The sequence below is a fragment of the Aotus nancymaae genome, unplaced genomic scaffold (genome assembly GCF_030222135.1).
Source record: "Aotus nancymaae isolate 86718 unplaced genomic scaffold, 86718_ANA_hifiasm-v0.15.2.pri h1tg000040l, whole genome shotgun sequence".
Lineage (NCBI taxonomy): Eukaryota > Metazoa > Chordata > Mammalia > Primates > Aotidae > Aotus > Aotus nancymaae.
In genome coordinates, this window is record NW_026988454.1 from 105986130 (window position 1) to 106009795 (window position 23666).

General features: G+C 37.4%; 1 protein-coding gene across 23 annotated transcripts in view; it reads left to right on the forward strand.

Moving 5' to 3' along the window:
* DST (dystonin) overlaps positions 1 to 23666 on the forward strand; it is a 497116-nt gene that overhangs the window by 382486 nt on the left and 90964 nt on the right. For all 23 annotated transcript variants that reach the window (XM_064360963.1, XM_064360947.1, XM_064360946.1 and 20 more), the window contains 8 exons: positions 1444 to 1600; positions 2563 to 2689; positions 11875 to 11937; positions 12507 to 12748; positions 13631 to 13760; positions 16846 to 17045; positions 18812 to 19307; positions 20660 to 22131. In XM_064360963.1, coding sequence (XP_064217033.1) covers positions 1444 to 1600; positions 2563 to 2689; positions 11875 to 11937; positions 12507 to 12748; positions 13631 to 13760; positions 16846 to 17045; positions 18812 to 19307; positions 20660 to 22131 — 2887 coding nt within the window. The remainder of the gene's footprint in view (positions 1 to 1443; positions 1601 to 2562; positions 2690 to 11874; positions 11938 to 12506; positions 12749 to 13630; positions 13761 to 16845; positions 17046 to 18811; positions 19308 to 20659; positions 22132 to 23666) is intronic.

A 23666-nucleotide genomic window follows, 5' to 3' on the forward strand; every position in this document is an offset into this window, starting at 1 on the left:
TTCTCTTCCAGCTACTCTTCTTTATTTCTTCAGAATTCTCTACCTAAAATGTTTGACTGCTGTCTGTACTTCTCACAGAGCTATATGTTCTATCCTGTCATATGGTATTTAATTCACATTGCATAGAAGAAATGTTCTTGGTTTTCTTAGGTGATCTCTAGGTTGTTTCTTCTTTAAAATGGGTCCAACTTTAAAATAATGTAGTCATCAGTAATTAGTCCAGCTGCATTTCATTCTTATCTGCCAGTGTTCTGCATGCTTGCATATTCACACGTCACCCACATACCAAATGTCACCGTCCTCACAGTTGTTTATGTGCTGGGGATGTGCACTGCCTCCATGGTGCGGAGCATACAGAACGATCCATACAGTTCACTGTGGAGCTTCCTGAGTCACACATGAAAACTCTCCAGTCACTAGATTTCATCTCATTTTGAGAGACTTAAATCTGGACTGCCTGAAGCAGTTTATCCATCCGTAAACGTGACTGTAGTGTAGTGTAGAAACCACTAGGTGGCATTATGTTTTCCTCATGTCAGTGATTGTAAACCTTTCCCTTCTAATTCTGTGCCTGCTGGCATTCAGCATCACATAAAGTGGACAGATCAAAGCTCATTGAATCTAAATAATGTTGAAACTGTTTGTGTATTCTTAGAATTTATGTAGCATTATAGCGAGTGCCATTACATATGGGCTACAGATTTCTTGACTGGCTCCTACCTTTATCTATGAATCTTGCCTGAGAAATAGACCAATAGTTATTTAGCTCAGGGTTCCCCTAACCCCTGAGGTACCTACTGGTCAATGACGTGTTATGAACTGGGCCACACAGTACGAGGTGAGTTGTGGCAGCAAAGCTTCATCTGTATTTACAACCGCTCTCCATCACTCACATGACTGCCTGAGCTCTGCCTCCTGTCAGATCAGCAGAAGCGTTAGATTCTCATAGGACCACAAGCCCTATTGTGAACTGCATGCAAGGGATGTAGGGTGCACACTCCTTATGAGAATCTAATGCCTGATGATCTGCTGCTATCTCCCATCACCCCCAGATGGGACTGCCTCATTTCAGGAAAACAAGCTCAGGGCTCCCACTGATTCTACCTTATGGTGAGTCACATAATTATTTTACTATATATTACAGTGTAATAATAATAGAAATAAAGCACACAATAAATGTAATGCACTTTGATTATCCCAAAACCAGCTCCCCTACCCAGTTTGTGGAAAATTTGTCTTCCACGAAACCAGTCCTTGGTGCCTACAAGGTTGGGGACTACTGATTTAGCTGATTTCACTTGTCACGTATGAAACTTTCCTCCTGTATCAATGGTTGGAGTACACATGGAAGATGTTTTCTTAACATTAAGTGTGACATGAGAATAATTATTTATTTATTCTTCTTGCTGTGACTTAAATTCTTGTGTGATTTTCGTTATTTAGAAAAGAAGCTGTAACTTCTTGTCAAGAGCAGTTGGATGCTTTCCAAGTTCTTGTTAAATCATTGAAGTCATGGATGAAAGAAACAACAAAAAGAATTCCCATTGTGCAGCCTTCGTTTGGTGCAGAGGATTTAGGAAAATCTTTGGAAGACACTAAGGTGAATCATTGTTATCTAATACTAATTTTTCATTTATCTGTGTCAGTAATGAAAGATTAAAAGACTAATGGTGGTTTTCTTTGATCTAATATCATCTAAGTTAGATCTTCATATATATACTGTATATTTTGTTGACCTTTGGAAATCATGACATGGGGCTTAACTAATTCTTCTGAAAAAGGACATAAAGTTTTAGTTGATTTGCTTTTTTTTTTTTTTTTTTTAAAAGATGTGCTTATGAGTTGCTGACTATTCTGGTAATCAAGTTTCCTTTTCTACCAAGTCTCTACTTAGTTTCAGTAATTTTTTATATCGTTTCTCATCATATTAAGTAAAACATCCTCTTCACTCAGCATTTTACTCTAGCTTGTATATATCACTATAACGAGTATTTTGAAATAGAAGTTATTTGAATCTCCTGCATAAATAGTGCACAAGTCTTTTGTCATCTGATTCAAGTCGTAACACCTGTGACCAGTATGGCACTTTTCTCCACTCCAAATCTGTGGATATATGTGTGTTTTTAAAAGTAATTGAAATTTGTAGGATTAAAATACTCTGTCAAATGGAATTCTGAATTCCTATTTATTTTTATTGTTCCTGGTACCTTTTATTCTATAACTGGTCTGTTACCTAGTACAGTTTTACAGACTTACAGTTGACAGTTATTTTGGAACCCATAGCAGTCAGGAATAGCCTGACTCCCACTGTGGCTAGGATTTCACTTACCACCTATGAAACCTTTAAGGGCAGAATGGGCCATACATACCCCACGGTTAACTGAGTTAACAGTCATCTGGGCTGTGGGAACAAATACGAATGGTCCCTTTTTCTTTCATCGACTCCCTCACAAATCAGGGTCCACAATTATTACTCCTTTAAGATCTGTTTAAGAAATTGAATTATAATGTGCAACTTTGAAAATATTAAGATGACAAAATAATGTGTTTTTATATTTCAAGAAATTACAAGAAGAGTGGAGTTTAAAAACACCAGAGATTCAGAAAGTAAACAACAGTGGGATCTCACTATGTAACCTAGTAAGTGCTGTGACCACCCCTGCGAAGGCAATAGCAGCAGTTAAATCAGGTATGAGCTTTATTTACATTTATGACAAAAACTGTAAGAATTGGGTTTACTCATGTCAATTTTGTATATGTTATTTTTTACATTAATGCATAAAATAACCTCAGAAATACATAGTGAAAGTGACAAGAATCATGGCATTTGTAAGCACATTGTGTTGGGAATGTATCTGTACTCATCAAGTTTCAAATCCTTCTTATGTTTTATTTTATTAGACTATAATTAAAGTATAGCCAAATTAATATGTAAGAATAAGGAATGTTATATTGGGGAAGGGAACAGATTATATTCAAATTTGTTTGCTTTTTACCTTAATTAAGTGGAGAAATTCTATTTAAAATATTTAATTGTAATATTTGATAAAGAAATGAGTCTGGGCAGCTGGGAAAGAAGTGAGGGAAGGAAACAGCTCTTTTCTATAGAGGGACACTCTCTTATTTTATTCTCATGTATTTTATTCTGTACATTCCCAAAGAAAACAATTATGCAGTATGTGAGCCAGCATATCTGTATCACAATCTACGTCATGATTGAGCCACTTTTCTCAATAAAATGGGAAAGTCATGTGTAAATATTGATTCTAAAATTAATTTAAGCAAGTTATGGGTATAGTTTTTAGTTTGAAACATACGGTAACAAGTTTTTTTAAAAAAAAAATAATAGGCAGAAGGCAGGTCTGATATCTTTCTTCTGAGAGTTCTGAGTATCCTCTGTGGAGTATCTAGTCTGACCAGCCCCCAGCTGTCCCTATTGTGATACTGATGTTCCAGCTGGGACTTTCTCAGCCAACCATTTATTCCACTCTATTAATCCTATTTCAGGGACTACCCATGTTACCCATATTATAATGGTGTGATGATTTCTCCTTTTTCTTCTAATCAGATTTCCTGAAATATCATTTTTTTTTTAGAAGAGGAAATCTATTGTTATTTTAGTTATTTTAGCTTTAGTTATTTTAGCTCTTCATGTCCCCTTTATATTTGCCGTAAATATCAAGTGGTGGTTGTTGTTGTTTTGTTTTGTTTTGCCTTTTTTTTTTTTGACTCTTGGTAACTACCAAGCATGGTAGGAATTAGTCCTGAGCATCTACAGGATATTTGCACTTCCATCTGAAATGCCATTGTGTTTAATTTTTTTTAAAGGGACAAACTTAAGATTCAGATATTTTAATGTTTCTGTTTAGACTTGTTTGTAAGTGGTTGATCTGAGAAATGTCTTTATGTTGTAGATACATAGCCAGTAGTGTAACTGATATTTTAATATTCTGATTATGAAAAAAGTACCGATGCTAGATTGTTATGTAATGAACCTAAGTAAAGGACCTTTGGTTCCCACAGTGGTATTTAGTTCCCACAGTTAGATATTATTATTCCCATCAGTTTGACTGATTCATTTGTCCAGTCACCTGGCTAGTAATTAATGGGGCTGGGGTTTAAATTCAGGTAGGTTATACAGCAAGACCTAGGTACTGCTAATGACCGTGCTCTCTCTTAGTGTTGACATAATATGGGTTTAATAATTGATTTGTTTATTTTCATTTTCACTTTCAACTTCTTATTTATGTCTTTAAAAAAAAGTATTCTGCCGCCATTAAGCTCATGATAACACTGTGTAACTGCACCAGACAATTTTCAGTCCTAAGTAAGGTAGACACTCCTTTGTCAGCCATGTATGCATTTTTCAACACTCTTATATACTGAGCACCTTCTGTGCTTCAGGACCTTTATCATTAAGATAATTGTAACAATAAAGTGAGAAGTGGCTGGCAAGATGGCTGAATAGGAACAGCTCTGGTGTTCAGCTCCCAGCGAGATCAACACAGAAGGAGGGTGATTTCTGCATTTCCAACTGATGTACCCAGCTCATCTCACCAGTTAGACAGTGGGTGCAGCACACTGAGGGTGAGCAGAAGCAGGATGGGGTGTCACCTCAACTGGGAAGTGCAAGGGGTTGGGGAACTCTCTGCTCTAGCCAAGGGAAGCCAGGAGGGGCTGTGCCATGAGCAAAGGTGAATTCTGGCCCAGAGACTGTGCTTTTCCCATAGTCTTTGCAGTCCGTAGACCCAGACCAGGAGATTCCCTCAGATGCCTATACCACCAGGGCCCTGGGTTTGAAGCACAAAACTGGGCGGCTGTTTGGGCAGACACTGAGCAAGCTGCAGGAGCAGTTTTTCATACTGCAGTGACACATGGAACACGAGCAAGACAGAACTGTTCACTCCCCTAGAAAGGGGGCTGACGACAGGGAGCCAAGTGGTCTAGCCTGGTGGATCCCACCCCCACAGAGCCCAGCAAGCTAAGATTCACTCACTTGAAATTCTTGCCAGCACAGCAGTCTGAAGTCAACCTGGGTTGCTTGAGCTTGGTAGGGAGAGGGGTGTTCACCATTACCGAGGCGTGAGTAGGCGGTTTTCCCCTCACAGTGTAAACAAAACTCCAGGGAACTTCAAACTGGCTGGAGTCCATTGCAGCTTGGCAAAGCCACTGTAGCCAGACTACCTCTCTAGATTCGTTCTCTCTGTGCAGGACATCTCTGAAAGAAAGGGAGCACCCCCAGTCAGGAACTTATAGATAAAACTCCCATCTCCTTGGGACAGAGCACCTGGGGGAAGAGGTGGCTGTGGGCGCAGCTTCAGCAGACTTAAATGTTCCTGACTGCCAGCTCTGAAGAGGGCAGCAGATCTCCCAGCACAGTGCTCAAGCTCTACTAGGGGAAGACTGCATTCTCAAGTGGGTCCCTGACCCCCATGCCTCCTGACTGGGAGATAGGTCCCAGCATGGGTTGACAGACACCTCATACAGGAGAGCGCTGGCTGGCATCTGGCAGGTACCCTTCTGGGACAGAGCTTCTAGAGGAAGGAACAGGCATCAATCTCTGCTGTTCTGCGGCCTCCACTGGTGATATCCAGGCAAACATGTTCTGGAGTGGACCTCCAGCAAACTCCAGCAGACCTGCAGCAGAGGGGTCTGACTATTAGAAGGAAAACTAACAAACAGAAGAAAATAGCATCAACATCAACAAAAAGAACGCACACACAAAAACCCCATGCGATGTTTAGCAACATCAAAGATCAAAGATAGATAGTCCATGAAGATGAGGAAAAACCAGTGCAAAAAGGCTGAAAATTCCAGAAGCCAGAATGCATCTTCTCCTCCAAAGGATCACAACTCTTTGCCAACAAGGGAACAAAACTGGATGGAGAATGAATTTGATGGATTGACAGAAGTAGGCTTCAGAGAGTGGGTAATAACAAACTCCTTCGAGCTAAAGGAGTATGTTCTAACCCAATGCAAGGAAGCTAAGAACCTTAAAAAAAGGTTAGAGGAATTGCTAACTATAATAACCAGTTTAGAGAAGAACATAAATAACCTGATGGAGCTGAAAAACAGCATGAGAACTTTGTGAAGTGTACACAAGTATCAATTCCAAATCAATCAAGCAGAATAAAGGATATCAGAGATTGAAGATCAACTTAATAAAATAAAGCATGAAGACAAGTTTAGAGAAAAAAGAATAAAAAAGAATGAACAAATCCTCCAAGAAATATGAGACTATGTGAAAAGACCAAATCTACATTTGGTTGGTGTACCTGAAAGTGATGGGGAGAATGGAACCAAGTTGGAAATTACTCTTCAGGATACTAACCAGGAGAACTTATCCAACATAGCAAAACAGGCCAAAATTCAAATTCAGGAAATACACTAAACACCACAAAGATACTCCTCGAGAATAGCAACCCCAAGACACATAATTTCAACTGTCTGATACACCAAGGTTGAAATGAAGGAAAAAATGCTAAGGGCAGCCAGAGAGAAAGGTTGGGTTATGCACAAAGGGAAGCCCATCAGACTAACAGCAGATTTCTCTGCAGAAACCCTTCAAGCCAGAAGAGAGAGGGGCCAATATTCAGCATTCTTAAAGAATAGAATTTTCAACCCAGAATTTTGTATCCATCCAAACTAAGCTTCATAAGCAAAAGAGAAATAAAATCCTTTACAGACAAGCAAATGCTGAGAAATTTTGTCACCACCAGACCTGCCTTACAAGAGCTCCTTAAGAAAACAGTAAATATGGAAAGGAAAAACTGGTACCAGCCACTGCAAAAACATAACAAACAGTAAAGACCATTGACACTATGAAGAAACTGCATCAACTAATGGGCAAAATAACCAGCTAGCATTATAATGACAGGATCAAATTCACACATGACAATATTAACCTTAAATGTAAACAGGCTAAATGCCCCAATTAAAAGAAATAGTCTGGCAAATTGGATAAAGAGTCAAGACCCATTGGTGTGCTGTATTCAGGAGACCCATTTCACGTGTAAAGACATACTTAGGCCAAAATAAAGGGATGGAGGAATATTTATCAAGCAAATGGAAAGAAAAGGAAAAAAAAAAGCAGGGATTGCAAACCTAGTCTCTGATAAAACAGACTTTAAACCAATAAAAATGAAAAAGACAAGGGCATTACATAATGGTAAAGGGATCAATGCAACAAGAAGGGCTAATTATCCTAAATACATATGCACCCAATATAGACTCCCACACAATAATAATGGGAGATTTTAACACCCCACTGTCAATATTAGACAAATTAATGAGACAGAAAATTAACAAGAATATGCAGGACTTGAACTCAGCTCTGGACCAGGTGGACCTAATAGACATCTACAGAACTTTCCACCCCAAATCAACAGAATATACATTCTTCTCAGCACCACATCACACTTATTCTACAGTTGACCACATAATTGGAGGTAAAACACTCCTCAGCAAATGCAAAAGGATGGAAATAATAACAAACAGTCTCTCAAACCACAGTGCAATCAAATTATAACTCAGGATTAAGAAACTCACTGAAGGGCTGGGTGCGGTGGCTCATGCCTGTTATCCCAGCACTTTGGGAGGCTGAGGCGGGTGGATCACAAGGTCAAGAGATCGAGACCATCCTGGTCAACATGGTGAAACCCCGTCTCTACTAAAAATACAAAAAATTAGCTGGGCATGGTGGCGCGTGCCTGTAATCCCAGCTACTCAGGAGGCTGAGGCAGGAGAATTGCCTGAACCCAGGAGACGGAGGTTGCGGTGAGCCGAGATCGTGCCATTGCACTCCAGCCTGGGTAACAAGAGCAAAACTCCGACTCAAAAAAAAAAAAAAAAAAAAAAAAAAAACTCACTGAAAACCACACAGCTACATGGAAACTGAACAACCTGCTCCTGAATGACTACTGGGTAAATAACGAAATTAATCCAGAAATAAGTAAGTTCTTTGAAACCAGTAAGAATAAAGACACAACATACTGGAATCTCTGGGACACAGCTAAAGCAGTGTTTAGAGGGAAATTGGTAGCACTAAATGCCCACAGGAGAAAGTGAGAAAGATCTAAAATTGACACCATAACATCACAAATAAAATAACTACTAGAGAAACAAGGGCAAACAAATTGAAAAGCTAGCAGAAGACAAAAAATAACTAAGATCAGAGCAGAACTAAAGGAGATAGACACATGAAAAACCCTTCAAAAAAAATCAGTGAATCGGCTGGGTGTGGTGGCTCATGCCTGTAATCCCAACAATTTGGGAGTCTGAGGCTGGTGGGGATTATGAGATGAGGAGTTCAAGACAAGCCTGAACAACATAGTGAAACCTTGTCTCTACTAAAAATACAAAAATTAGCTGGGTGTGGTGGTGCATGCCTGTAATCCCAGCTACTTAGGAGGCTGAGGCAGGAGAATTGCCTGAACCCAGCAGGGGGAGGTTACAGTGAGTCAAGATCATGCCATTGCACTCCAGCCTGGGCAACAGAGTGAGACTCTGTCTCAAGAAAAAAAAAATCCAGGAACTGGTTTTTTGAAAAGATTAACAAAATAAATAGACTGCTAGCCAGACTAATAAAGAAGCAAATAGAGAAGAATCAAATAGACACAATAAAAAATGATAAAGGGGATATCACCACTGATGCCACAGAAATGCAAACTACCATCAGAGAGTACTATAAACATCTGTACTCAAATAAACTAGAAAATGTAGAAGAAATGGATAAATTCCTGGACACATACACTCTCCCAAGACTAAACCAGGAAGAAGTTGAATCTCTGAATAGAACAATAAGTTCTGAAGTTGAGGCAGTAATTATTAGCTTACCAACCAAAAAAAGCCCAGGACCAGATGGATTCATAGCCAAATACTACCAGAGTTACAAAGAGGAGCTGGTACAATTCTTTCTGAAACTATTCCAAACAACAGAAAAAGAGAGACTTCTCCTTAACTCATATTTTGAGACTAGCATTATCCTGATACCAAAACTTGGCAGAGACACACACAAAAAAAGAAAATTTGGGGCCAATATCCCTGATGAGCATCTACGCAAAAATCTTCAATAAAATATTAGCAAACTGAATCTAGCAGCACATCAAAAAGCTTATCTACCACAATCAAGTTGGCTTCATTTTTGGGATGCAAGGCTAGTTCAACATATACAAATCAATAAATGTAGTCCATCATATCAACAGAGCCAATGACAAAAGCCACATGATTATCTCAATAGATGCAGAAAAGGTCTTTGATAAAATTCAAACCCCCTTCATGCTAAAAACTCTCAATAAACTAAGTATTGCTGGAACATATGTTAAAATAATAAGGGCTATTTATGAAAAACGAACAGCCAATATCATACTGAATGGGCAAAAGCTGGAAGCATTTCCTTTGAAAACTGGCACAAGATAAGGATGCCCTCTCTCACCACTCCTATTCAATATAGTATTGGAAATTTGGCAGGGACACTCAGGCAAGAAAAAGAAATAAAGGGTATGCAAATAGGAAGAGATGAAGTCAGATTGTCACTGTATGCAGATGACTTGATTGTATATTTAGAAGACCCCATCATCTCAGCCCAAAGTCTCCTTAATCTGATAAGCAACTCCAGAAAATTCTCAAGATACAAAATCAATGTGCAAAAATGTCAAGCATTCCTATACACCAATAACAGACAGAGAGCCAAATCATGAGTGAACTCTCATTCACAATTGCTACAAAGATAATAAAATACCTAGGAATACAACTAACAAGGGTTGTGAAGGATGTCTTCAAGGAGAACTACAAACCACTGCTCAAGGAAATAAGAGAGGATACAAACAAATGGAAAAACACTCCATGCTCATGGATAGAAAGAATCAATATCATGAAAATGGCCATACTGCCCAAAGTAATTTATAGATTTCATGCTATCCCCATATAGCTACCACTGCCTTTCTTCATAGAATTAGAAAAACACTACTTTAAATTTCATATGGAACCAAAAAAGAGCCTATATAGCCAAGACAATCCTAAGCAAAAAGAACAAAGCTGGAGGCATCATGCTATCTGACTTCAAACTATACTACAAGGCTACAGTATCCCAAACAGCATGGTACTGGTACCAAAACAGATATATAGACAGACCAGTGGAACAGAACAGAGGCCTCAGAAATAACGCTATACATCTACAACCATCTGACCTTTGACAAACCTGTAAAAAAACAAACAATGGGGAAAGGATTCCCTATTCAATAAATGATGTTGGGAAAACTGGCTAGCCATATGTAGAAAACTGAAACTGGACCTCTTCCTTTCACCTTATACAAAAATTAAGTCAAGTTGGATTAAAGACTTAAGCATAAGACCTAAAACCATAAAAACGCTAGAAGAAAGCCTAGGCAGTACCATTCAGGACATAGGCATGGGCAAAGACTTCATGATTAACAGCCAGAAGCAATGGCAACAAAAGCCACAATTGACAAATGGGATCTCACTAAACTAAAGAGCTTCTGCACAGCAAAAGAAACTCATCAGAATGAACAGGAATCCCACAGAATGGGAGAAAAATTTTGCAATCTATCCATCTAACAAAGGGCTAATATCCAGAATCTTCAAGGAGCTTAAACAAATTTACAAGAAAAAAAAATTAAGAAATGGGCAAAGGATATAGACACTTCTTAAAAGAAGACATTTATGTGGCTTACAAACATGAAAAAAAGTTCATCATCACTAGTTGTTAGAGAAATGCAAATCAAAACCACAATGAGTTGCCATCTCATGCCAGTTAGAATTATCTCCATTAAAAAGTCAGGAAACAACAGATGCTGTTGAGGATGTGGAGAAATAGGAACACTTTTACACTGTTGGTGGGAGTGTAAATTAGTTCAACCACTGTGGAAGACTGTGTGGCGATTCCTCAAGGATCTAGCACCAGAAATACCATTTCACCCAGCAATCCCATCGCTGGGTATATACTCAAAGGATTACAAATCATTCTGCTATAAAGACACATGCACACATATGTTTATTGTGGCACTATTCACGATAGCAAAGACTTGGAACCAACCCAAATGGCCATCAATGATAGACTGGATAAAGAAAGTGTGGGACATATACACCATGGAATACTATGCAGCCATAAAAAAGGATGAGTTTCCTGTCCTTTGCAGGGTTATGGATGAAGCTGGAAACCATCATTCTCAGCAAACTAACACAAGAACAGAAAACCAAACACCAAATGTTCTCACTCATAAGTGGGAGTTGAACAATGAGGACATGTGGACACAGGGAAGGGATATCACACGCCAGGGCCTTTCTGAATGTGGGGTGGGTATGGAAGGGATAACATTAGGAGAAATACCTAATGTAGATAATGGGTTGATGGGTACAGCAAGCCTCCATGGCTCGTACATACCTATGTAACAGACCTGCACATTATACACATTTATCCCAGAACTTAAAGTATAATAAAATAAATAAATAATTTAAAAAATTGTAAAAAAGAACCACTAAGGCTCCATTTGTTGCTTTAAAATATAATTTACTAAATATGAGTCTTTCTGGAATAAAAGGAATTTATTATAAAAAACAAAGCAACTTCACAAAAAATTTTATGAATATTTATATGATATAAACATACTGAAATGGTAGTGTTGAAGACAGTCATGTTACTTTAAGAATAAATTTTACATAGAAGAGAGGATATTGTTTGATATTTAAATTTTGGACCTTCATTTGATTTTGAAATGAAGTTAGTATTTTACATTTCCAAATAGCAATAACATTTTTAAATGATTACTGTTTATGGGGTTTGCTTTAATGCCACCTACTATTAATGTATAGAAATACTATGAACCTCTAATTATTTTAGTGTTAATATTTTTGCAGGTGGAGCAATATTAAATGGTGAAGGAACAGCCACAAATACTGAGGAATTTTGGGCAAATAAAGGTGAATAATAATTTTAATTTGTTATTGATTAATGTAATTTGGTATGTTTTTTAATGAGAGAAAATCTTAGATGCAAACAGTAGTTATATTGAAATTTCAAACCTAAATTACAATGGTGTTTGATCTAATAGTCACAGTCTCCATAAATATTGTATTTATATAATGTTTTATGTAGTTTTGTTTATTTGAAATGAGTAAAACCAAGTTTTTGAGTTTGATACTTGGTTTTGTTTTTCGTTTTTGGTTAACGAGATATTTTGTCACTTGATGTAATGTTATTTAACCTAATTTATTGAGTTTGATGCTTGAGATATTGCTAAGTAACATTTTTTGGTGTGTGTTTTTTATTACGCTGGTATTATGCAATTTTCTTGAATTGTTTGTGATTAAATAGCATTGTAAGGTGATCCAGCCTTTTAGTTCTAAAAAGTTTATGACTTTATCATACTAGGCTTAATAGTGACAAAGGAGAAGTGACAAAATACCGTGTAAAACAAACTTTTTATTTCTAGACCTCTGCTCCGAATGTCCTGAAAATGTGTCAGTATAGATATTTTTCTTATTCCTAGGTTTAACATCCATTAAAAAGGACATGACTGACGTAAGTCATGGTTATGAAGATCTTGGCCTCTTACTCAAGGACAAAATAGCGGAACTGAACACTAAGCTCTCCAAATTGCAAAAGGCTCAGGAAGAATCAAGTGCAATGATGCAGTGGTTACAGAAAATGAACAAAACTGCCACAAAATGGCATCAGACACCTGCACCTACAGATGCTGAAGCTGTGAAGACTCAAGTTGAGCAGAATAAGGTACATTCTGTGGGTGCACCAATGGAAGACATGAAAGAGAATGGATTAGCGTTTGGAATGAAGCTTGATAGTCAGAAGCTCTGTTCTGTTTTCTAGCTCTATAACGTTCAGCACCTAATTTGACATTTTGGTTAATGTGTCTTTCTATAGAGGTTGATGATAATAGTTACTTAAAAAAAATTTTTTGGCACAGCCACTTTATAGATTAGCAAACTGTTGGGTGTAAGCAACTTTGCCACATTTAAATGAGTTTAAGCTTGGGATGTTAACCAATCAACTATTGGAAAAGATTTATTTAAGGGCTAAATGTATGAGGGATATGTTCTTTGTATTATAAAAATAGGGTAGCTAATGCGTTTCTTTTCTTTAATAGATGGTGTTTCTTTCTATAGCTGCCAAGGTTGGGAAAATGGCTTTGTATGGTGGCAGTGATGGCAAAATTTCTACAAATTACCAACCTATATTTGAATTCTATGTGTTGCCCAAAAAAAGTGCTTATTCACTGGTATATTCTCTACTTCTGGCAGCCTTTTTTAAGACTGATTTTCTTATTAATTACAGTTTAACTGATGTCATCTTGCTTTTTTCCAAAGTGGCTTGTTTGAGAATATGAAATTCTTTTTTACTAATGGGGACAAGAGTCATTATCTCCATAGTCACAGTGTTCCTCTGTGGGGATTCCTTTATCACACAGTTGAACACTAGCTAAGAAGAGAAAAGGAAAATAATTAATTACAAAATCCAGGCCCTCACCCACCACAGCATTTAACAGTAGATTTTTTTCCTCTTTTGTTCATTCTAGAGAAAAAAAAAATGCTCTATTGTTATTGTATTTTTGTCTTTTGCTGTTCACATAGTTTATTATTATTTTTTCCTTTTTAGTTGTTTGAGGCAGAACTGAAGCAGAATGTAAACAAAGTACAGGAGTTGAAAGACAAATTGACAGAGCTGTTGGAGGAGAACCCGGATACTCCTGAGGCCCCCAGATGGAAACAGATGTTGACAGAAATAGGTATGTTGCATTACTTAGATGAACACCTATGAAGAAGAGTACAATTATTTTTCATTTTTATCATAATCTTTATCAGAAAACATTAGACAGTCACTTATTCTTAGATTTGCTTTAATGTTTCAGAATCTATTTTTTGCATAAAGTGTCATTTCAAGTTATATTGTGCAGAAAATTGGCATATCTTAGGTTTTTTATGGTAAACACAGTAACTAAATTTATTTTTATGAAGAAGGTAGATACTAGTTAATGAAGTCCTGTGCATTGAGTACCTGTTTTCATTAATGTTTCTTTACTTTTTACTAGCTTTCTGGTGCTTTGTACTTTATATATTTTTAAGCTGTATTCTATTTTAAATATTCCTTTCATTCATCTGGGAAAGGTATGATCCCTTCTCCTTCATGGAGTTACTTCTGTGACCCCTCCTGCTCCATACTTTATGCTCTTCTCTTCCCCAGTCAACTTTTTTATCCAAAGTTATCCTCCCACCCACATCCTATGCCTGTATAAACAGAGGAGTATAAATTGCTTCTCATAGGTACTGAATTTTCTTTACAAGCCCTATTATCTTACCAATTTTTATTACTACAGTGATGTAGCAAATTAGTGTAAAGGGGGTAGAAAAAAAGAAAATGAGCGTAAGAGAACAGTAATAATTTTCCCTACTTCATAGTTTCATTTGAAGAATTCAATAAGTTAATGTAAATGGCTCAAACAAATAGTACCTGGCATACATTAAGTGCTATATAAGTATAGACTATGATTATAATAATTATTTTACTTTCAGTTGTTCCATTACATTTATCTAAATACTGTCCTTCTTTAGCATCTGGTGTGCTATGATAAATGTAGAAATCTCTAACTACATTTTAGTTTGAAAAAGGTTACCATAAGGGATCTTCATGTTCAAAGATACGTTTAATCCAACTATAGAGATTCCTATCAGGTTGTAATTAATTTGCCCCTAATTCAGTGGCTCTCCTCTAGGATAACAGAATTACCTAGGGAGAGTATTAGCAAGATATTTTAGTATAGGAGTGGGAATTAAGAATATGTAGTTCAAAAAAGCTTCTTGATTTTTTATATTTTTCCCTCCTGATTTGTCACCTTAATGGCATTATTTTGTTGTCAGATTGTGTTTGACCAGAAAATGTCATATAGAATGATGTTATTAGATAAGGTTTCATTGATTGTGTTCTACTAAAGTTGTCCCTTTAGTGTGTTATGTTAAATGAAAACTCAAATCAACTGATCGTACCATCAGTGGATATTTATTGAGTGACTGTGTTGAAGTGCTGGAAGAAGTGCTCTGATCAGTAACTCTTAACTGCAGGGAGCTTACTGTCATGAGGATGGAGAGAGCAGAAAAGGCTCCCTAGCAGAGGGTAAATCCAGTGGAATGTAAAGGAAGGACAGGGTTGTGGTATATGGAGAAGAGGTATAGCATCTCAGGCACAGGGCACATGTGAGCAAAAGTCTCTTTGGACTATAAGGGTGAAATCAACAGGTCTTGATTAGAGAATTCATCTCAGAGTACAAACACTCAAAGATTGTGGGAGGCTTTGAACGTCAGGGAGAGGTCTTCAAATTTTATCGTCTAGGTGATGAGGAGTTAGTTATTAAAGCATTTGAGCAGGGAAGTGACAGTTTTAAAAGTGACATTTTTTTAGGGAAATTGTTTTAGAAACAAGTGGGTTGCAGCTGAGAAACACTAATAGCAGGGACACCAGTTAGAAGACTGTAATCTAGGTCAGTAGTTCTCCAAGTGTGCTCCTGGGATCAGCAGCAGCAGAATCACCTGGGAATTTTTTTTAGAAATGCAGAATTTCAGATACTACTGCAGACCTATTGAATCAAAAACTCAGGGTAGAGCCCAGAAATCTGTATTAAAGATGCCTCCAGGTGATTCTTTTTTTTTTTTTTGAGACGGAGTTTCACTCTTGTTACCCAGGCTGGAGTGCAATGGCGTGATCTCGGCTCACCGCAACCTCCGCCTCCTGGGTTCAGGCAATTCTCCTGCCTCAGCCTCCTGAGTAGCTGGGATTACAGGCACGCGCCACCGTGCCCAGCTAATTTTTTGTATTTTTAGTAGAGACGGGGTTTCACCATGTTGACCAGGATGGTCTCGATCTCTTGACCTCGTGATCCACCCGCCTCGGCCTCCCAAAGTGCTGGGATTACAGGCTTGAGCCACCGCGCCCGGCCGCCTCCAGGTGATTCTTATGTAGCTCAAGTGTGAGAACTACTGGTGTAGGTAAACCATGATGATGTTAGCTCATCACCTGGATGGACTGTGTTAAATTATCACATGCCCTCTGAAAATATGTACATTTATTAGATATCAATTTAAAAATTAAAAATAATTTAAAATAACACATGATGAAGGCCAAAATGGAGTTATGGCATTGAGAATGTAAAGGAGGGCTTTAAGGTTTTATGATCAAGGATATAAGAGAGTTAGGAAGCTCATAAAAGAATTTTCTGAATTATTGCATCTTTATGACATGGGAGAGAAGATAAACTTTGAAAGAAATCTAAAAGTCATAAAACTCCACCAATTTTGAGAGGAATATAAAACTCCACCAATTTTGAGTTTAATTGTTGAGACTTCCTACTGGAACTTTCCAGCAAGCTGGTTGTTAATGTGTAATTTGAATGGGAAAGAATAATTGGGGATAGATATACAAATTTGGGAGCAATTTGCCTAGAATGGATACGTGAAGAGTTGATATTAAAAGGATTATTGTTTATTGTTCTAGTAGGTCAGTTATAGTTTAATAAACACACTCTATAGGACTTACAGAAGGAATGAGAGATCTCAGAATCCTGTCTGCTTTAATGAATATTCCATATTCTACAGTATTTTCTAAAATCAGATTCAAAATTTTTTTCCCTATACTTCAGTTGACATACAACCATCAGCCTATAAAATCTTAGGTTAGACCTTTAATTAACTATGTAGCAAGAGTCATAAAAATGGAATTATAGCCATTAGATATCATTTTTGAATCATGTCATACAGTCCTCATAGATATAGTCATGTTAAATGCAAAAAAATCAAACACCGGTTTTATTTTTTTTCTTTTAGATTCTAAGTGGCAAGAACTCAATCAACTAACAATTGATAGACAACAAAAACTGGAAGAATCCTCCAACAATCTAACCCAATTCCAGACTGTAGAGGCTCAATTGAAACAGTGGCTTGTGGAAAAAGAACTTATGGTCAGTGTTCTTGGGCCCTTGTCAATTGACCCAAATATGCTAAACACACAAAGGCAGCAGGTGCAGGTGAGTATTACCTAATAACCTCTCTCTCGTGCACAGCAATTTGACTTATTGAGACCAATGTTTTCATTATAAATATATTAGTGTTGGTCTGTATGTATTTTATGTAACTGCTTTGAACTATATATGTAATGTTTCAGATGCCCATGAGACACTGTCCTGATATTCGTGGGAATCCCCCAGAGAACTAAAGCTATGAGGCATTCCAGAGGCCTCCTTGAAGCCCATGAATGGGCCAAGTTTCCTGATAATTGAGTCATATTGTGGGTGGTACAGATCCTGTTAAAAGGGCCTTCTTTGAAGTATTAATGCAATTAAGTAATATCTTTATGAGAAACTAGTATATAGTTTTTACTGTTTAGAAATTACTCCTTTGAGGTTTTATTTATTTTGATTGTGCTGGTAGATAATGAAGCTTGTAAAACTCATGCAGTTGAGTCCTGTTGCGGGGAGAGAGAGAACAAGAAAAGGACAAAGAATAAGGGAAGCAGAGAGGGAACCCTGAAACCCAGGGTATTAGTTAGACTAGTTACAAAGCGGGCCGGGCGCGGTGGCTCACGCTTGTAATCCCAGCACTTTGGGAGGCCGAGGCGGGTGGATCACAAAGTCAAGAGATCAAGACCATCCTGGTCAACATGGTGAAACCCCGTCTCTACTAAAAATACAAAAAATTAGCTGAGTATGGTGGCGTGTGCCTGTAATCCCAGCTACTCAGGAGGCTGAGGCAGGAGAATTGCCTGAACCCAGGAGGCGGAGGTTACGGTGAGCCGAGATTTGCACTCCAGCCTGGGTAACAAGAGCGAAACTCCGTCTCAAAAAAAAAAAAAAAAAAAGACTAGTTACAAAGCAAATAAATCCACAAGGGGAAAAAAAAATCCAAAAATTGAGTTTTATTTTTTAATGTTTAATATTTTTATAGTCAGGTGTAATAGCAGAAGCTCTGTGGTGGTTTCAGTTATTATTATTATTTTTTTTATGTATGAGTACTGCCTTTAGAGCAGTGAGGCTGTTTTATAAGCTGTAAATTCAAATAAGTTTTTGTAAAAGTCAGATGTTTGAGTTCATATCTGTTCATAATCCAAAGACAATAAAAACAAAAGATGAAAGTAAATATCTGGGGAGAAATAATTGTCGCTAGTCTTGGTAGTCTTCCAGAGATAGATAGATAAATATAGAGAAAATATGATACTAAAAGAATGAAATTTTTGGATCATTCATTTTATGAGTCAGGTTTGAGCCTATACATTCTGAGCACCATGATTTGTTGGCTAAAACCTTTATAATAAAGACTATAAAATAAATCTTATGTTACAAAAACTTGTGCAAATCAATGCATCATGAGTTAATATATTCTAACACCTTTATCGCTGTGCATTTTCTTTCATGTAAAATTTTATAGGGTATTCCAAAAATCCTACAACGACAAAAAGATGAGTGGGTAAAAACAAATTTGGTATAAGTGCAGTGTGAACTTGTTCAACAGTGGTGTTTCTTTTTTTATATGAAAATTTACACATGATTTTTGTTCATTTTGTCCAGATTTTCCCTTTAGGAGGATAGGATTAGTTTAGACAGGATGTCTCTGCAAAGCACCATAGCTCTTTGGATTGAAGATAATTATACTGCCCTTTAAGTAAAAAGTAGGAAAGTGATAACTACAAAACAAAAACTGAGAAATAATTAACGTTTCTGTCTGTTTGGACACTAAATCTATGTTTTCTACAATCAATTATATAATACTTTGTGTTTATTTACCCTTGCTACCTTAGATTCTGCTGCAAGAATTTGCCACTCGGAAACCTCAATATGAACAGCTCACAGCAGCTGGTCAGGGCATTCTGAGCAGACCTGGAGAAGACCCTTCTTTACATGGGATTGTGAAAGAGCAACTGGCAGCTGTGACCCAAAAATGGGATAGCCTAACAGGGCAATTGAGTGACAGATGTGACTGGATTGACCAAGCCATTGTTAAAAGCACACAGTATCAAAGCCTGCTGAGAAGCCTTTCCGATAAACTGAATGACTTGGATAATAAACTCAGCAGCAGTGTGGCTGTGAGCACGCACCCTGATGCTATGAACCAACAGTTGGAATCAGCCCAAAAAATGAAGCAGGAAATACAGCAGGAAAGGAAGCAGATAAAAGTGGCCCAGACACTCTGTGAGGATTTGTCAGCACTGGTTAAAGAAGAGTACTTGAAAGCAGAACTTAGTAGGCAACTAGAAAGCATCTTAAAATCATTTAAAGAAATTGAACAGAAAGCAGGTTAGTTTACTTTTAATACATGTATTTCCTGTTCAGAAATAGATGTCATATATTGCCTATTTCCAAGATGTTGCCAATAATCCAGGACCTCAAAGAGACTCTGCCTCACTGTCAACATCAGTGAAGAGGAGGATGAACACAGGAGTGCAGAGAACAGTTTTGTGTTCATAGGCACATGCAGTGTTACAGTCATTCTACACACATAATCTGTTGGCAAAATTGACTTCCTCAAGGCCTTTTAAAATCTCAAGTATCCCAAACTGGTTTTTAAAAGACGTAAATGCTTTTTGCTGTGTGTCAGTCTTCTTTTGCCAGAAAAAACATGACTAGTTAGTAAAAGGCTTTGCATCATCTTCTCATCTGCTGTTACTTTGTCTGTTCTGTCATAAAAACTTTTCTAAAGAAATGTGTGAAAGAGAGGCATTTGTCACTGTTTTCCTCTCTCACTTGGCTGTAATTCTGTGGCAGATGTGTTGATATTTGTCAGAGGTAGCAGTGAGTTATCAGAATTCAGAAAGCCCTGTGAAGAAAGGTACATTTTGTTGTTAAATTTGTGCTGTTTGAAAAGTTTCTAGTTTCTTGCACCTAGTAAATACTCAAGTTATGCGTTTCCATTGATTGAATTTACTGATCATAGCAACTGTTTCAGACTTATTCCTTTATTTAACATGATATTAGAAATAGTACATATCAGCTATTATCATTATTTTTAATGGTATGAACACTTTTATGTTATAGGTATTAAACTATGAACTCCATATGTACTATAATTTAATCTGTACAACACCGACTATTAATATTGTCAATTTACAGTTGTAGAAATTAGGCTTAGAGGTTGAATCATTTGCCTGGGGTCTTCCAGCTCTGAAGAGGTTAAACCAAGATACAAACTCTTGTAGTTTTCATGTGCTACGTTATGTTGCCGCCACAATATGTAAAAGACATAGATATGAAAAAGTCATATTGATAAGAGATGGATTATTTATCACCATAACTGAGAAGTTTGCTGTTGTCACTTTTCTGTACTGGAATGGAGATGACGCTAGCATAGCAGGCAGTGTGTGGCATGACCACTCCCTGCACCTTGATGCATTTTTACTTATTCTTTGTTTTCCCCTCTCATCTGTCTCCTGCATCTTTTCTTGCTTGCTTATTTTCTTGTTGTGCCTACCTCTTGCTTCTTTTCCCCTTTGTCAGTAACTTAGGTTCACTTGTAGTTCTTATAGTCATTGCTAAAAGCCCTTGCTTTTCTACGATTCTATATATTCATTCAGAGATTTTTCTTTTGACTTTTCATAGACTAAATTAACATTTTGATGTAAAATAAACGTATCTTGTGATTTTATTTCTAGAGAATCATGTCCAGCACCTTCAGTCAGCCTGTGCAAGCTCTCATCAATTTCAGCAAATGTCTAGAGATTTTCAAGCTTGGCTGGATACAAAGAAAGAAGAGCAAAACAAGTCTCATCCAATATCCGCCAAAGTAGATGTCTTGGAATCATTAATTAAAGATCATAAAGACTTCAGTAAAACTTTGACTGCCCAGTCTCATATTTATGAAAAAACCATTGCAGAAGGTGAAAATCTGTTATTAAAAACACAAGGGTCTGAGAAGGCAGCCTTACAGTCACAGCTTAATACGATTAAAACCAATTGGGATACATTTAATAAGCAGGTGAAAGAAAGAGAAAACAAGTTAAAAGATTCATTGGAAAAAGCCCTTAAGTATAAAGAGCAAGTAGAGACCCTCCGGCCATGGATAGACAAATGCCAAAACAACCTGGAGGAAATAAAATTTTGCTTGGATCCTGCTGAAGGAGAGAATTCTATTGCCAAGTTAAAGTCTCTGCAGAAGGAAATGGACCAACACTTTGGTATGGTAGAATTACTGAACAACACAGCCAATAGCTTGCTCAGTGTCTGTGAGGTAGATAAAGAAGTTGTTACAGATGAGAATAAGTCACTGATCCAGAAGGTAGACATGGTCACTGAACAACTTCACAGTAAGAAATTGTCCCTGGAGAACATGGCTCAGAAGTTTAAAGAATTTCAAGAAGTTTCCAAAGAATCTAAAAGGCAGCTTCAGTGTGCAAAGGAGCAGCTAGATGTCCATGATTCCCTGGGACCCCAGGCGTACAGTAACAAATACCTGACCATGTTGCAAACTCAGCAGAAATCACTTCAGGCCTTGAAGCATCAGGTAGATTTGGCTAAAAGACTTGCACAGGACCTTGTGGTAGAGGCCTCAGACTCAACGGGAACCTCTGATATTTTATTACAAGTGGAAACCATAGCTCAAGAACACAGTGAACTAAGTCAGCAGGTTGATGAAAAGTGTTCATTCTTAGAAACCAAACTTCAGGGCATTGGGCATTTCCAGAATACCATTCGAGAAATGTTTTCTCAGTTTGCAGAGTTTGATGATGAACTGGATAGCATGGCCCCAGTGGGGAGAGATGCAGAAACATTGCAAAAGCAAAAGGAAACTATAAAAGCCTTTCTAAAGAAACTAGAAGCCCTCATAGCAAGCAACGACAATGCCAATAAAACCTGCAAGATGATGTTGGCCACAGAGGAAACCTCTCCTGACCTTGTTGGAATTAAAAGGGACTTGGAGGCGTTAAGCAAACAATGCAACAAGTTACTGGATCGAGCCCAAGCCAGAGAAGAGCAGGTTGAAGGGACAATTACACGTCTTGAAGAATTTTACAGCAAATTGAAAGAATTTTCTGCTCTGCTCCAGAAAGCCGGAGAACATGAAGAGTCACAGGGTCCCGTTGGTATGGAAACAGAGACAATTAATCAGCAGCTTGACGTGTTCAAGGTAGGGAATTCTTCATTTTTACCAAGTGTTTTTACTGTCAATGAAGTTTCTAATTGGTATAGAAAGGAGATTGCCTATTTCATGGAACCTTCTAATAATGATTGTCATATAATATTTGAGCCAGAATGAGCATATATGGGGGTAACACCCAGGCATGTGGGGCAGTTACAAGCTTACTGGGGATTTGGGCCTTTGTGGGATGAGACCTGAGATAAAATAAGGGAGTCAAAGAGTGCTTGACAACATTCCAGGCAAGCCAGAAACAGACATCATAGGGTCCATTTCCGATGTCGTTCACAGCTGCCATCCATGGTGACCGCAGCTATCGTTTGAACTCTACTGCAGATGTTTATCTCCCAGCATTTCCTTCAGTGGTGAATTACCATCTTTTCTCCCCTTTCTTTTTATATTGTCTTCCCATCCTTCTTGATTTAATTTCTTCCACAGACTTTTTTCTTCTAAAAACTCATATTTTTAAAGGCAGTATGGAGTTCCATGTTATAATCTGTGTTTCATTAAACAAAGAGCGTGGGTTCATGTCCCAGAGGATTAGAAGTTAATTATTTTTTTATTGGATGATATAAGCTCCTCAGTGCCAAGAAATAACTGCCACTCAACAGTGTTCAGTGACACTTAATGAATGAAACATTTGATAAAAATAGTGGGCCAGTTTCCGTGTCATTGGATTTGGCCTTATTTATTATAGTGAGAACAGACGTCACGTCTGTATAGGAGACAAAGATAGGTTGATCTCTGGAAACAAAGGGTCCTAAATAACAAGCAATTTTCTATATGGGGCTGATATAAACCTTTAGGGTTTCCACAGCTCCTGTTATATTTATGAGGTGTGTTTTACTGGCAAAGATATATTGTACGATTAGTGCATAAAGAATAAACTAAGACCAAATAAAAACAATTTATAAAACCATAAATTATTTTCCTTGAGAAATGAATATGAATCAAACGGACTTCCAAATTCTATGCTGTTATATTTGATATACTCTTTCATTTGCTTATCTTTAATAACATTATTTAGGTGACTGAATCTTGAAAAATACCTTTTTCTTTTTATTGTTATTACTGTTATGGTTATTTGCGGTTTATTAAATGCCTTTGAAGCCCAGTTCTGTCAAGGCTTACAAATCTGTGATTCCATATTTATTTCCTGATTCTTGAAGGTGAAGGAAACGTCCTTCTGTTGACTTGACCTCCTTCATTGCTCTGTCAAATTTTTGTATTTCTGATTGGCAAAATAAAGATTTCATATGAGAGAATCCTGTATTAGAAAAACATGGTTCTGTGGCAATTGCTGCATCAAAGACTGGGAGAGATCTTGGGAGCAACTCTTCCTTTATAAGGAAAGTTTGGAATTTTCTATAGAACCCTGTCAGCATCTTAAAGATTAAATGACAGTAATCAAGCAGTGTTTATACTAAGGAAATTTAACCACATTAAGTGTCTTTGTGAGATATAATGATTTTTCTCCGTTTCCTGTGCATTTGTGTGGAAAAAAGACCTTCATTTATCTTTGCTGC